Below are 17,070 nucleotides of genomic sequence, written 5' to 3' on the forward strand. Positions count from 1 at the left end.
CCCTTCTGTGTTCTGTCACCTAAACCCTTGCTGGAACAAATCCCTAGAAGGAAAAAGATGATGTATGGCATGTTATTCACTCACTATTTATTTGAGGCTCTAGAGACAATAAATGATTTGGAAATGATAAGGAAAATCATTTAAATGTGTGTGTTTGTGTGTGTACCTTTCACTCTCTCTGAAATCTCACTCTCCAGATATATAACAGAGGCACCACATTGACTACAATGGCTTGTAACTCCCCCGCACTTCACACATCTCCCAGGGCAGGACATTGGCCTCTCCTCACATACTCGCCAGGTGAATAACAGCTACCAGAATTTCAGTCATTTAAACAACATACATGGACTGAGTCATCACAAATAACTTGCTCTTCTGTCTTAAGTGACCTTGACCTCTACTTGAGACTGTAAATCAGTTTCATTTTCAGTTCTGTAAAGCAACTGCTCAGAGGCAGAAGGAAATGTCACCTGATGCACCACACTCACACCATCTCTATAAAGGTTGTTCAACATGAACTTGAGACTCACTAGGATGATTACCGAAGACCTACCTGCTTGGACACCAGCTATCAAAACAGCCTGGAACCAGATGGCCATCATGAGGTGGGTGAGACAGAATTGCTTAGCACGCTTAATACTGAATGCAAGTTACAAGCTGAGCTTCTGGGGTGCAGGCAAGCTCCTGTGGTGACCTGTTAAGTATGAACTAAATTTTATCAATTCAGGCAATTTTCTTCTGTACCATTTCAATATAAACAGAGAATCCCTAAACTTCTAGATCACTCAGGTTGCTGGGAGCCAGATCCAAATGAGAGAGGTTTGGCAGGAGAGCAGTTTGGCAGAACCATCCACAAATTGGATGGTTCAAGGTAGACCCAAGGAAAGTACTCTTCATGGACTTTGTAGCGGTTATTCCCTTAGTCTGAAGGGTGAAGACAGGCTTTCCTCTTGCAATTATAACAGGAATCATTTCTTTTCATTATGTATTAGTAAAGGTGGAATCGGAAAGGCTAACCCTGCTCACGTTGCGTTGAATTTATCCTGTGAAATATTTAATCATTTCCGGGTGGGGAGTTGAAAGGAACAATTACTATACATGGGCATTGTTCCATTTTAAAGCCAAAGCTTAGATTTTCTTGCTGTCATGAGAGAAAGTGAGCAGCAGGAAACAATTCTCTTCAAATCATGCTGACCTGATCTCTTTTCAAATACTAATGGGATCTCTAGCTTCAGGGAAGATCGGTTGCCTGGGGATGGTCGGGTGTCGGTTTGGGAATGACTAGGAGGGCACATGGGAAACTTTAGGATGATACAAATGGTTGATGGGGTGAGTCTGGTGGTGGCACTCAACTATTATCCATGTCTCAAAACTCAGCGAACTGTACCCTTAAACTGGGTGCATTTTATTGCATGGAAAGGACAATTTGTAAACTTCAGTTTTAAAAACACATATAGACCTGCTGGAGGTCTTTCATCAGCATGTCAGGAATGAGATACATTTCTTCTTGGAATTGATTTCTATTCTCACATTCCTGTGACCAGACAAGATACCTGACATGATTTCAGTCTTCTTTTTGTGAGCCAACATATGAACTATCCTGGAGAGTATTCCATGTGTCCTCGAGAAGAATGTGTATTGTGTTGCTATTAGCTGGGATATCTGCAAAGGTCTGTTGAGTCCATTTGGTCTAATGTACAGCTTAAGCCCAATCATTCCTACTCAGTTTTCTGTATGGGTGAACTATACATTGTTGAATTTATAGAAGTAAACTTGCCTAATAATATTTTATTGCTATGTCTTTCTTCAGGTCATTGAACATTAGTTTTATATGCTACAGTGCTCCTGTCTTGGGTGCATAAATATTTACAAAATAAAATACAAAATAAATGCGTTGTGTAGACATCAAATTCTAGTAATATTTTTTCCTTCAAGTTTTGTTTTTTGATTATTGTACTAAATTTACAAATTCTTTATCCACCAAGGCAAGAGCATTTTAGTGCAAATCTCCTGCACCTGGCTATGTTTCTTGTTGCCCCATCTCAGGACTAAATTCCAAGAGATAAACAACCATGGGCTTTCATATCTTATATGGCTCCTTCTAACCAGACTCAAACTTCTGGGGGCAGAGAAGGCAATGATAACCTTTGTTTTACTTAATATCCCTGAAAAATAAGAGAGTGTCATGAAGAGATGGTCCTGTAAAGGACCAATGGATGCCACAATGAAACTTATCTCAATAAATGAGGACTGAGAACTGATTTGCACAGAAGAAAGACCACATTTCCTTGTGTCATCCTCTCTCCTTCCATCCACCCCACCTTACCTCCTGCATATCCACACTCATAGTACATTCACCTGCTTTGTGTGTTCTTGCATAACCAGCTTAGAAAGATAAATTAAGGAAGTCAAAGGAAAGGACCTCATTTCTATCTAGTAAAACTTAAGTGTATGGAGTATTCGGGGTTGTCCAAAGGAACAAGGACAACCGAGGACCCAGAAAAGGCAACATATGGTGCTAGTCTGAGTCTGAAGGCTTAAGAACCAGGAGGGCTGATGTTATAAAACCAAATCTCAGGGAGAGGATCCATGTGCCGGCACAAGCAGCCAGTCAGAGACAGCAAACTCATCCTTCCTCTGCCTTCTGTTCTACTCAAGCCCTCAACAGGTGGGGTAATGCATATCCACCTCGGTGAGAGTTAGATACTTTATTTAATCGATGGAATTAAAGCTAATCCCATCTGGTGACACTCTGACAGCTAAGCACAGAACAAATGTTTAACTAGACTTTGGGTATCCCAAGTCCCAGGCACGATACTTGCTATGATTTCAGTCTTCTTTTTGTGACCCAACATAGGAACTATCCTGGAGAATATTCCATGTGTCCTCAAGAAGAACATGTATTGTGTTGCTGTTAGCTGGCAGTGTGACATTCAAAATTAAACTGTAATTGCATTCCTGTGCCAATGCTTGCAAATGCACATCACAGTAATGTTTATTTTCTCTACAGTGAGGACAGCAAGAGTTCTTTGGAGAAAGTACTCTCGCAGCTGAAATGCCATTTCACTTGGAACTTATTTAAGGAAAGCAGTGTGCCAAAAGATCTTGAAAGTCGAGTTTTTGACCAGATTAACACGTTAAATACTGAGTTCAAAGCTACAATGTACAACCTGTTGGCCTACATAAAACACTGCAAGGGCCAAACCAAGGCAGCCCTGGAATACCTAAAGCAAGCGGAAAAGTTCATCTAGCAAGCCCACGCTCATCAAGCAGAACTCAGAAGTCTGGTCACCTGGGGAAACTATGTCTGGGTCTACTATCACTTGGGAAGACTCTCAGAAGCTCAGACTTATGTAGACAAGGTGAAACAAGTATGTGAGAAGTTTTCAAACCCTGACAGTATTGAGTGTCCTGAGGTGTATGGCGAAGAAGGGTGGACACGGTTAAAGTGTGGAGATAAGCAATATCAAAAGGCAATAGATTGTTTTGAGAAGGCTCTGGAAATGAAACCAGAGAACCCAGAATTCACCAATGGACTTGCAATTGCCACTTATCGTCTGGATGAGAGTCTACCGTGCGAGAATCTCATTGACCGTCTGCATGAAGCCATTCGATTGAATCCTGACAACCAGTATGTTAAAGTCCTCCTGGCTCTGAAACTGCAAAGGACGAAGAAAGAAGATGAAGGAGAGAAGTTAGTTGCACAGGCCTTGGAGAATTCCTCATGTGAAACTGATGTACTTGAAAAGGCAGCAAAGTTTTATCGAAGCAAAGGTGACTGGGACAAAGCTATAGAACTGCTGGAAAAGGCTTTAGAAAACATGCCTGACAATTCCCGTCTGCACTTTCATACTGGTAGTTGCTATAGAGAAAAAGTCCTCCAAAAATTACCAGAAAAGAAGAAAATGTCTGATGAGGAAAAAAAGAAGTTTAGGAAACTAATAGAGCAAGGTGTGTCTCATTTAAAGAGATCTAATGAGATCAATGGTAATCTCTCCACTACCTGCCTCTATATTGGTGACCTCTATACTCTAGGAGATGATGTTGAACAAGCAGAATATTACTATCAAGAAGAGTTCAAGAATGCCGTTACTCCAATAGCCAAACAGAGGTTCCATCTGCAACGTGGCAACTTTCAGTTGTATCAAATGAACTGTGAACACAAGGCTATCCAGCATTATAAGGAGGGTGTGAAAATACAGGAGGAGTCAAAGGAGAAAGAAAAGATGAAAAAGAAGCTGCAAAAGATTGCCAGTAAGAGGAGCAGATGAACAGGTTTTGCTAAAATCCCTTCAGGAGCAGGATGGAGAAATGCAGCAGGCAGATGACAACTCTGAGAGGCTTGGGACTCCGGAAGCCTCATCCCATCGGCATCTTTGGCTGAGAAATGAGGACTAGGGAGACAGCACCCACAGAGAGCTGGGAGGGAGCTGAGCCCCACCACCAAGTTGAAATTTAATAGTTTAATAACTGGAACAGCAAAGATACGGACTTTTTAAAAAGAAATGAAAATTATACCATGTGGATCAAAAGCTATCATCCCTACAGTGACAATCATATTATAATATATGAATATATCAAATCCATACACACTTTAAACAAATGCATTGCTATAATATATGTTGCTATATTTCAATAAATTTACGTATACATGAACATTTTCTTTAAGCAATCAAATCAATTAAACTCAAGCATCCTCCAATTACTGTATCTCTGGTTTCCACATTAGCGTTTTGTGTACTGAGATCATCAGTTTCATGATACACATTTTTTTTTAAATGTCATAGATGTAATTAATAAAACCGATGTGATGGAACATAAATTATGTTCTGAAACATAATTATGACTGTGGCTTTTCTGAAATTATGCTGTATCTGAAGTCTTTCCCTCACCCATTGGCAAACAATATTCCAGTGGATGAACCGGCTCCACCTAAACCTGACTGGCCATAACCAGTGATCACAGCAAACATGGTTTCTTCTATATTCAGCTTGTCCCTGCACCCCCAACCCTCACCCTCATGCACACAACACCTGCCCACCACTGACATGTGGGGCTGCTGCCCTTCTCCCTCCTCTATCTTGTTAACATCCTGTACATGCATCTCTATTCCCTTTCCTCTTCTAAATTCCATTTTGAGAGATTAGGATATACCACAATTTCTGTCCCATGCAGGAGGCAATCTGGAGAGTTTCCTTAATATAGGGAAAAAGAGAAAAAGACAAGTCCAACAGGCTTTTGTTTGTCAATTCCCTCTTGTTTCTTCAAATGAAAACAAATCACCTCAGATGGAAAGAGAAACAAACTCATTCCATTTGATTGAGGGGGGACAATGTATTCCCCAAGAGAAGCTTGTGCTCACTTGACTGAGGTTCTTGTGACTGGATCTGCTGCCTGGGGAGGAAATCCAGAAGTGGTCTGAGTGGAAGGAAAGATGGATAGGGCTCCTGGCCTTGAGAAAGGGCTACTTGTACTTGTGTTAAAGGTGTATATAGTCTTGCCCTTCTGAGTTCTGTCACCTAAACCCTTGCTGGAACAAATCCCTAGAAGGAAAAAGATGATGTATGGCATGTTATTCACTCACTATTTATTTGAGGCTCTAGAGACAATAAATGATTTGGAAATGATAAGGAAAATCATTTAAATGTGTGTGTTTGTGTGTGTACCTTTCACTCTCTCTGAAATCTCACTCTCCAGATATATAACAGATGGTACCACATTGACTGCAATGGCTTGTAACTCCCCCGCTCTTCACACATCTCCCCGGGCAGGACATTGGTCTCTCCTCACATACTCATGTACTCAGGTGACTAACAAACCACAGGAGTTTCAATCATTAAAACAACATACGTGGAATGAGTCATCACAGATGACTTAAGTTTTTTTGGTTTTGCCTCTTCCTGAGATTTTAAATCAATTTCATAATCAGTCAACTTCTCATTCCTGCGTGCAACCACTCAGACAGGAGGATAGCATCAGCTGATGCACTACCCTCACACCATCTCTATAAAGTTCCTTCAACATGGACCTGACACTCACTAGGACTATTTCCAGAGAGCCTATCAGCTAGAACACCACTTATCAAAGGAGCCCAGCCGCCAACAGCCGTCATGAGGTGGGTGAGACAGAATTGCTTAATACTGAATGCAAGTTACAAGCTGAGCTTCAGGGGTGCAGGCATGCACTTGCGGTGACCTGTTAAGTATGAACTAAATTTTATCAATTCAGGCAATTTTCTTCTGTACTATTTCACTATAAACAGAGAATCCCTAAACTTCTAGATCACTCAGGTTGCTGGGAGCCACATCCAAATGAGAGAGGTTTGGCAGGAGTGGCACAAAGTGGATGGTTCAAGGTAGACCCAAGGAAAGTACTCTTCATGGACTTTGTAGCGGTTATTCCCTTAGTCTGAAGGGTGAAGACAGGCTTTCCTCTTGCAATTATAACAGGAATCATTTCTTTTCATTATGTATTAGTAAAGGTGGAATCGGAAAGGCTAACCCTGCTCACGTTGCGTTGAATTTATCCTGTGAAATATTTAATCATTTCCGGGTGGGAAGTTGGAAGGAACAATTACTATACATGGGCATTTTTCCATTTTAAAGCCAAAGCTTAGATTTTCTTGCTATCATGAGAGAAAGTGAGCAGCAGGAAACAATTCTCTTCAAATCATGCTGACCTGATCTCTTTTCAAATACTAATGGGATCTCTAGCTTCAGGGAAGATCGGTTGCCTGGGGATGGTCGGGTGTCGGTTTGGGAATGACTAGGAGGGCACATGGGAAACTTTAGGATGATACAAATGGTTGATGGGGTGAGTCTGGTGGTGGCACTCAACTATTATCCATGTCTCAAAACTCAGCGACTTGTACCCTTAAATTGGGTGCATTTTATTGCATGGAAAGGACAATTTGTAAACTTCAGTTTTAAAAACACATATAGACCTGCTGGAGGTCTTTCATCAGCATGTCAGGAATGAGATACGTTTCTTCTTGGAATTGATTTCTATTCTCACACTCCTGTGGCCAGACAAGATACCTGATATGATTTCAGTTTTCTTTTTGTGAGCCAACATATGAACTATCCTGGAAAGTATTCCATGTGTCCTCGAGAAGAATGTGTATTGTGTTGCTGTTAGCTGGGATATCTGCAAAGGTCTGTTGAGTCCGTTAGGTCTAATGTAAAGCTTAAGTCCAATCGTTCCTACTCAGTTTTCTCTAACGGGTGAACTATACATTGTTGAGTTTATAGAAGTAAACTTGCCTAATAATATTTTATTGCTATGTCTTTCTTCAGGTCATTGAACATTAGTTTTATATGCTACAGTGCTCCTGTCTTGGGTGCATAAATATTTACAAAATAAAATACAAAATAAATGTGTTGTGTAGCCATCAAATGCTAGTGATATTTTTTCCTTCAAGTTTTGTTTTTTGATTATTGTACTAAATTTACAAATTCTTTATCCACCAAGGCAAGAGCATTTTAGTGCAAATCTCCTGCACCTGGCTATGTTTCTTGTTGCCCCATCTCAGGACTAAATTCCAAGAGATAAACAACCATGGGCTCTCATGTCTTATATGGCTCCCTCTAACCAGACTCAAACTTCTGGGGGCAGAGAAGGCAGTGATAACCTTTGTTTTACTTAATATCCCTGAAAAATAAGAGAGTGTCATGAAGAGATGGTCCTGTAAAGGACCAATGGATGCCGCAATGAAACTTATCTCAATAAATGAGGACTGAGAACTGATTTGCACAGAAGAAAGACCACATTTCCTTGTGTCATCCTCTTTCCTCCCATTCACCCCACCTTACCTCCGGCATATCCACACTAATAGTACATTCACCTGCTTTGTGTGTTCTTGCACAACCAGCTTAGAAAGATAAATTAAGGAAGTCAAAGGAAAGGACCTCATTTCTATCTAGTAAAACTTAAGTGTGTGGAGTATTCGGGGTTGTCCAAAGGAACAAGGACAACCGAGGACCCAGAAAAGGCAACATATGGTGCTAGTCTGAGTCTGAAGGCTTAAGAACCAGGAGGGCTGATGTATAAAACCAAATCTCAGGGAGAAGATCCATGTGCCGGCACAAGCAGCCAGTCAGAGACAGCAAACTCATCCTTCCTCTGCCTTCTGTTCTACTCAAGCCCTCAACAGGTGGGGTAATGCATATCCACCTCGGTGAGAGTTAGATACTTTATTTAATCGATGGAATTAAAGCTAATCCCATCTGGTGACACTCTGACAGCTAAGCACAGAACAAATGTTTAACTAGACTTTGGGTATCCCAAGTCCCAGGCAAGATACTTGATATGATTTCAGTCTTCTTTTTGTGACCCAACATAGGAACTATCCTGGAGAATATTCCATGTGTCCTCAAGAAGAACATGTATTGTGTTGCTGTTAGCTGGCAGTGTGACATTCAAAATTAAACTGTAATTGCATTCCTGTGCCAATGCTTGCAAATGCACATCACAGTAATCATGTTTATTTTCTCTACAGTGAGGACAGCAAGAGTTCTTTGGAGAAAGTACTCTCGCAGCTGAAATGCCATTTCACTTGGAATTTATTTGATGAAAAAAGAATCCCAAATGATTTGGAAAGTGGGGTGCTTGACCAGATCAGCACCTTAAATACTGAGTTCAAAGCTACAATGTGCAACCTATTGGCCTACATAAAACACTGCAAGGGCCAAACCGAGACAGCCCTGGAATGCCTAAAGCAAGCGGAAAAGTTCATCCAGCAAGCCCACGCTCATCAAGCAGAACTCAGAAGTCTGGTCACCTGGGGAAACTATGCCTGGGTCTACTATCACTTGGGAAGACTCTCAGAAGCTCAGAATTATGTAGACAAGGTGAAACAAGTATGTGAGAAGTTTTCAAACCCTGACAGTATTGAGTGTCCTGAGGTGTATGGCGAGGAAGGGTGGACACGGTTAAAGTGTGGAGATAAGCAAAATCAAAAGGCAATAGATTGTTTTGAGAAGGCTCTGGAAATGAAACCAGAGAACCCAGAATTCACCAATGGGCTTGCAATTGCCACTTATCGTCTGGATGAGAGTCTACCGTGCGAGAATCTCATTGACCGTCTGCATGAAGCCATTAGATTGAATCCTGACAACCAGTATGTTAAAGTCCTCCTGGCTCTGAAACTGCAAAGGATGAATGAAGAAGATGAAGGAGAGAGGTTAGTTGAAGAGGCCTTGGAGAAAGCCCCACGGGCAACAGATGTGATTCGCCAGGCAGCTAAGTTTTATCGAAGCAAAGGGAACCTGGACAAATCTATAGAACTGCTAAAAAAGGCTTTAGAAAACATGCCTGACAATTTCCACTTGCACTTTTATATTGGTAGTTGCTATAGACAAAAAGTCCTACAGAAAGTTCCAGAAAAGAAGAAAATGTCTGATGAGGAAAAAAAGAAGTTTAGGAAACTAATAGAACAAGGTGTGTCTCATTTAAAGAGATCTAATAAGATCAATGGAAATTACCTCAATACATGCCGTTATATTGCTCACCTCTACATACAAGCAGGACAATATGAAAAAGCAGATTATTACTTTCGGGAAGAGTTCACCAAGGACCTTACTCCAAGAGCCAAACAAAGGGTCCATCTGGATTATGGCAACTTTCAGTTGCATCAAATGAACTGTGAACACGAGGCCATCCAGCATTATAAGGAGGGTGTGAAAATCCATAAGGAATCAAATGAGAGAGAAAAGATGAAAAATAACCTGCAAAATATTGCTGATAAGAGGCTTTCTGTAAACCGAGCAGATGCGAAGGCTTTGGGCCTTTTAGAATTCCTTCAGGAGCAGGTTGGAGAAACGCAGCAGACACTTGACAACTCTGAGAGGCATGGGACTCCGGAAGCCTCATCCCATCAGCATCTTTAGCTGAGAAATGAGGACTAGGGAGACAGCACCCACAGAGAGCTGGGAGGGAGCTGAGCCCCACCACCAAGTTGAAATTTAATAGTTTAATAACTGGAACAGCAAAGATACGGACTTTTTAAAAAGAAATGATAATTATGATCTTTCGAGGGGGCGGAGCAACATGGCGGCGAGGAGACGCTGCGAGTAAGATCTCCCATTAAAAAAAGTGAATAGGGAGGAAAAGCGGCAGGTCCCAGTGAGAACTGGGACACGGAAGATAAACGGGTGACGCCAGCGAACTGCCCGAAGAAGAAAGTGGCCATAAAAGAGGACTAGAAGGGAGGGAAGCGCAGAACCCTGCTCCCCTCCCCCGCCCACAGAGGCGGCACTCTCCGACCCGCAGAGAGGAGGAAACAACACACCAAAACGGCCCACAAGAACAAATGACGCAGCAAGCGGGACTGTGAGTGGAAAGGAACTATTGCAGCCACCACACCCCGTGAACGGGAGCTGAGGCGAACCCTGCAGGATCCGCCGCGGCGGTGAGCGCACGGCTCCGGGCGCCATTAGAGAAGAACAAAGACCCCGGGAGACGCACATACAGCCCGTGCCGGTAAGCTGGCGCGGGAAAGCGGCGCGCTTGGCGCGCTTGAAAAGCAAGTGCAGACCTGGATCGCGGCTGCCCAGGTCCCCGCGCCTGCGACCTAGGCTTGCGGGGAGACGACCTAGGCTTGCGGGGAGACGCACGGAGGTCCTCACTGAGGTGAAGGTCCCTCCCTGAGTGAGCAGGAACCAGGCACCCGGGCACGGGAGCTGTGCAAAAGGCGCCATTCCCGCGCCACTGAACTGGGCTACAGCCTGCGTCCTGGAACTGAGGGCTTTGAACTGAGACCCGGGGCACGAAAATTCGGGGCGTGGGTTCTCCACGACGGTGGGGCACAAGGCAGACACAGCACCCCAAAGCTGTTGAGGTGTACCCTACCATCCCCGCTCTGTTCTCTGTCCCACGGGGTGGGGGGAGGCGAAAAACAGCCCCCCAAGGACAATAGGAGAGATCTCTGGCGCCACCTAGCGACCAGGAAAAAAAAAAGTCACTAACACCCTATAAAACAGGACATTTCTTAAGACTGCTTGAAAAGGGCAGAAGGTTTCTGGAGGACCCAGTGGCCAGCCGGGAAGTTATTCCACGCCAGGCCCCTTCCGACCAGCAGTCTGAGCCCACAGAGGGAGCAGGCACCCACGTCCGGGGCAGACCGGGTGCGCAGAAGAGTGTGCCTGAAACCGGAGGCGCAGGGACTGCATCCCGCTTCGCCATTTGAGAACAGGGACATTTCTTCAGTAAAAACTGCCTAAAACCAGCAGAAAGCTCCCCCAGAAGACAGAGATGGCTCCTGGAAGAGCCAGAGGGGAGCGGAGAAGTTCACCCAAGATGTCAGTCAGTCCGAGCAACACAGTGTCCCAACGCATACGACAAATTAGAAAACAGACAGTAGGGAGTAGAAGAACCACACGCAACCTAAAAACTCCTCAGGAAAGAAGCACACCACAAAAAGAAAACCACTCCCCAGATTGCAACGACAGCAACTTGGAAGAACTTCTGAGCCTTCCAGAAAGAGAATTTAAAATTGCCATGATTAAAAAAGTGATAGATCAGAAGAAGGAAATTGAGTCCCTAAAGAGGGAAGTAAGAGAAATGCAGGAGATCAAAGAATTAATGGAGGAACTAAAGAACTCTGGGAAAAGCAATGAAAGCAGAATAGATGAAATGGAAGAACGAATAAGTAATCTTGAAGACACAGAAATAAAAAGAACCAAAACAGAAAAGGAAAGAGAAGTACGAAGGAAAAAGAATGAAGAAAGACTTCGGGAACTATCTGACTCCATGAGGAAAGGAAATATAAGAGTTATAGGAATTCCAGAAGGAGAGGAGAGAGATGTAGGAACAGAGAAAATATTCATGGATATAATTGAAGAGAACTTCCCAAATGAGAAGAAGGAGCTGAAAATTGATATACAAGAAGCAAGAAGAACACCAAACTTCCACGACAAAAGGAAAAACACAGCAAGACACATAATAGTAAAGCTCCCAAGAATCCAGGACAAGGAAAAAATAATGAAGCTGACAAGAGGGAAGAAACAGATAACATTCAAAGGAAAACCAATCAGGCTGACATCAGACTTCTCTGAAGAAACACTACGGGCAAGGAGAGAGTGGAGGGACATAGTCAACAGACTCCAAGAAAACAGATGCCAACCAAGAATACTCTATCCCGCAAAGCTCTCTTTCTCCATGAAGAAAGAATATGGACCTTCCCAGACAAAGAGAAACTCCGGAATTTCATTGCGACTAAACCCCCACTCCAAAAAATACTACAAGGAATCCTAAAGCCAGAACCTCAGAGGGACGAATAACAACGAAAGAAGACCAAAAAAAAAAAAAAAGTTATTAATAAAATCAAAGGAAAGACAAACATAATGGCAAATACAGATGCTAACATATCAATATTAACTCTAAATGTAAATGGACTAAACTCTTCAATAAAAAGACACAGAGTTGCAGCCTGGATTAAGAAACAAAACCCAACCTTTTGCTGTCTCCAGGAAACACATTTAGCTACAAAAGATAAAAATAGGCTCAAAGTCAAAGGATGGAAAACAATCCTACAAGCAAATGGGCCAAAAAAGAAAGCAGGAACAGCTATACTTATATCAGATAAAACAGACTTCAAACTCAAAAAAATAAAAAGAGACCCCAATGGTCACTACATTATGATTAAGGGGACAATACTTCAAGAAGAAATAACACTCATTAACATATACTCACCAAACGAAAGAGCACCAAAATATATCAGACAACTGTTGTCCTCTAGTGAAAACAGACATCAGAGAAAACACATATGTAGTGGGAGACTTCAACACACCACTATCAACAATGGATAGATCAACAAGACAAAAAATAAGTAAAGAAACTAAAGCTCTAAATAAGGACCTAGAGCATTTGGGCTTAACAGACATCTATAGAACACTAAACCCCAAAAAAACGGAGTACACATTTTTCTCAAGCGCACACGGATCATTCTCCAGGATCGATCACATACTGGGGCACAAGACAAACATCAACAGATACACCAAGATTGAAATCATACCAACCATCTTTTCTGACCACGAAGGCATCAAACTAGAAATAAATCATAAAAAGAAGGCAAGGAACTATCCTACCTCATGGAGATTAAAAGCCACACTACTGGAAGACCACTGGACTAACGAGGAGATCAAAGAAGAAATTAAAAAATTCTTTGAATTGAATGACAAGGAGGACACCAATATCCTAAATGTATGGGATGCAGCAAAAGCAGTAATAAGAGGAAAATATATAGCAATAGAAGCTCACATCAAAAAACAAGAAAGAACTCAAAGAAACAACCTAATCTCGAAGCTCAAAGATCTAGAAAAAGAACAACAAAAAAACCCAGAACCAGTAGAAGAAAAGAAATAATAAAAACCAAAGCAGAAATAAATGAAATTGAAACTAAAAAAACAATCCAAAAGATCAATGAAACCAAGAGCTGGTTCTTTGAAAAAATAAATAAAATAGACAAACCCCTAGCCAGGCTCACAAAGGAAAAAAGGGAGAAAGCACAAATACACAGAATCATAAATGAAAGAGGAGAAATCACAACGGACACAGCAGAAATCAAAAGAATAATCAGTAACTACTATGAACAGTTATATGGAAACAAGTTCAACAATCTAGAGGAGATGGACAAATTCCTACAACTCTACAATCACCCAAAGCTAGATAAAGAAGAAATAGAACACCTAAACAGACCAATTACAAGCAGCGAAATTGAAATGGTAATTAAAAACCTCCCCAAAAACAAAAGCCCAGGACCTGATGGATTTACAAATGAATTCTACCAAACATTCAGAGACGAATTAGTGCCTATCCTTCACAAACTCTTCCAAAAAATTGAGAAGGAAGGGACAATACCAAACACGTTCTATGAAGCCAATATTACACTAATACCAAAACCGAATAAGGACAACACAAAAAAGGAAAACTACAGGCCAATCTCCCTAATAAACACTGATGCAAAAATCCTCAATAAAATTTTAGCTATCAGAATCCAACAATGTATCCATAAGATAATTCACCACGACCAAGTTGGATTCATTCCAGGGGCACAAGGATGGTTTAACATCCGAAAATCAATCAACGTTATCCAACACATCAACAAAAAGAAATATAAAAACCATATGATAATATCAATAGATGCTGAGAAAGCTTTCGACAAAGTGCAACACCCATTCATGATAAAAGCCCTTGAAATTCTTGGATACAAACATACCTCAACATCATAAAGGCCATCTATGACAAGCCAACAGCCAGTATCATTCTCAATGGTGAAAAGCTGAAAGCAATTCCATTAAGATCTGGAACAAGACAAGGATGTCCACTCTCACCACTGCTTTTCAATATAATACTGGAAGTCCTAGCCAGAGCAATAAGACAAGAGAAAGACATCCAAGGAATCCAAATAGGAAAAGAAGAAGTCAAACTATCACTATTTGCAGATGATATGATAATATACATAGAGAACCCCAAAATCTCCACAGAAAAACTAATTCAACTCATCAATCAATTCAGTAAAGTGGCAGGATACAAAATCAACACGCAAAAGTCAGTAGCCTTCCTATACACAAACAATAAATCTGAAGAAGAAGAAATCAAAAAAACCACCCCTTTTATTATCGAAACAAAAAAAATCAAATATTTGGGAATAAATCTAACAAAAGAGGTAAAGGACCTATACAAAGAAAACTATAAAACACTGTTAAAAGAAATAGAAGAAGACACAAAGAAATGGAAAGACATCCCCTGCTCATGGATTGGAAGAATAAACATTATTAAAATGGCCATCCTACCAAAAGCAATATACAGATTCAATGCTATTCCAATCAAATCTCAATGGCATTCTTCAAAGAAATAGAACAATTATTGATGAAATTCATATGGAATCACAAAAACCCCGAATAGCCAAAGCTCTACTGAAAAAAAAAGAAGGAAATGGAGGCATCACACTCCCAGACTTCAAACTATACTACAAAGCCATAATCATCAAAACTGCATGGTATTGGAACAAGAACAGACATACAGACCAATGGAATCGAATAGAAAATCCAGAAATAAACCCACAGGTTTATGGTCAACTAATCTTTGACAAAGGAGCAAAGACTATGCATTGGAGCAAAGAAAGTTTGTTCAATAAATGGTGCTGGGAAAACTGGGTCGCTACATGCAAAAGAATGAAGCTTGACCACTACCTCACACCATACACAAAAATCAACTCAAAATGGATTAAAGAACTAGACATAAGACCTGAAACCATAAAATACATAGAAGGAAATATAGGCGAAACACTACGGGATTTGCACATCAAAGACATCTTTACAGACACATCACCCAAAGCAGTGATAGTGAAGAGAAAGATAAACAGCTGGGACTACATCAAATTAAAGAGCTTCTGCACAGCAAAAGAGACAATAACAAAAACAAAGAGAAACCCCACCAACTGGGAGAACATTTTTGCACCCAACACTAATGATAAAGGACTGATCACAAAAATCTGCAAAGAGCTGATGAGACTCAGCAACAACAAAGAAAATAATCCAGTCAAAAAATGGGCAGAAGAGCTAAAAAGAAACTTCTCTGAAGAGGAAATGCAAATGGCCAACAGACATATGAAAAAATGTTCAACATCACTTGTAATCAGGGAAATGCAAATCAAAACTACCATGAGATACCATCTCACACCAGTGAGAATGGCACATATTAAAAAAACTAGCAACAACAAATGTTGGCGAGGATGTGGAGAAAAAGGAACTCTTGTGCACTGTTGGTGGGAGTGCAAACTGGTCCAACCACTATGGAGAGCTGTGTGGAGATTTCTGGACCTACTAAACATAGAGCTTCCATATGATCCAGCAATTCCACTCCTAGGTATTTACCCAAAGGACACAGAAACATCAATTCCAAAGAGCACCTGCACTCCTATGTTTATAGCAGCACTGTTTACAATAGCTAAGCTTTGGAAACAACCCAAATGCCCAAAAATAGATGACTGGATCAAGAAGATGTGGTACATATATACCATGGAATATTACTCAGCATTCAAAAAAGATAAACACATGCAATTTGCAGCAACATGGATGGCACTGGAAGGGATCATGCTCAGCGAAATAAGCCAAAAAGAAAAAGAAAAATACCGGATGGTCTCACTCATAGCAGGAATCTAGAAAACTTAAATAAGGGACCAGGAAAATGAATATAAGAAAGTGAAAATCAAAATCAACAAAAAACTATGAACCAGAGACACTTTTTGGGGGGTGGGGGGCGGGAGGGGAAGGATTGGGGTCAGAATGGGGCGTTTGCAATTGTATGGGGGAATATAAAAATAAAATTTAATATTTAAAAAAAAAAAAAAGAAATGATAATTATACCATGTGAATCAAAAACTATCATCACTAAGGTGACAATCATATTCTTTTTTTTTTTTTTAAAGATTTATTTATTTATTTATACAAGCACTGGGTACAGTCAGAAGCGCGGGAGGGTGAGAGAATTCACCAGAGCCAGAGCGGGAGCAGAGCAGGCAGACTGACGAAGTACACTGCTGAGGGGAGCAGTGGGTGTGGCAGGAGAGGTCTGTCACGCCATGTGGGCCCCTCACCGGTGGCCGGGGATCAAACCGGCTCTGCAGAGGTTGCGGGCAGCTTCGCAGCCCAGCGCTCAACCGCTGCACCACCAGGGGAGGCCCTACAATCATATTCTAATATATGAATGTATCAAATCCATATACACTTTAAACAAATGCATTGCTATAATATATGTTGCTATGTTTCAATAAATTTACATATACATGAACATTTTCTTTAAGCAATCAAATCAATTAAACTCAAGCATCCTCCAATTACTGTATCTCTGGTTTCCACATTAGCGTTTTGTGTACTGAGATCATCAGTTTCATGGTACACATTTTTTTTTAAAATGTCATAGATGTAATTAATAAAACCGATGTGATGGAACATAAATTATGTTCTGAAACATAATTATGGCTGTGGCTTTTCTGAAATTATGCTGTATCTGAAGTCTTTCCCTCACCCATTGGCAAACAATATTCCAGTGGATGAACCGGCTCCACCT

The 17,070-nt window shown here is 41.2% G+C and overlaps 1 protein-coding gene and 1 pseudogene across 1 annotated transcript; both read left to right on the forward strand.

Annotated features, from left to right (window-relative positions):
• Nucleotides 1-3,014: 3,014 nt before the first annotated feature.
• LOC119234379 (interferon-induced protein with tetratricopeptide repeats 2-like) lies at nucleotides 3,015-4,391 on the forward strand (annotated as a pseudogene).
• Nucleotides 4,392-8,501: 4,110 nt separating this feature from the next.
• Nucleotides 8,502-9,898, forward strand: LOC119234360 (interferon-induced protein with tetratricopeptide repeats 2-like). The gene is given in 2 exon segments (XM_037497252.2): nucleotides 8,502-9,849; nucleotides 9,852-9,898. Coding segments are annotated over 2 exon segments (1,248 nt in total). The 5' UTR covers nucleotides 8,502-8,648.
• The last annotated feature ends 7,172 nt before the right edge of the window (nucleotides 9,899-17,070 follow it).

The sequence above is a fragment of the Talpa occidentalis genome, unplaced genomic scaffold (assembly GCF_014898055.3).
Source record: "Talpa occidentalis isolate TD23 unplaced genomic scaffold, MPIMG_talOcc4v2.1 talOcc4.8, whole genome shotgun sequence".
Taxonomy (NCBI): Eukaryota; Metazoa; Chordata; class Mammalia; order Eulipotyphla; family Talpidae; genus Talpa; species Talpa occidentalis.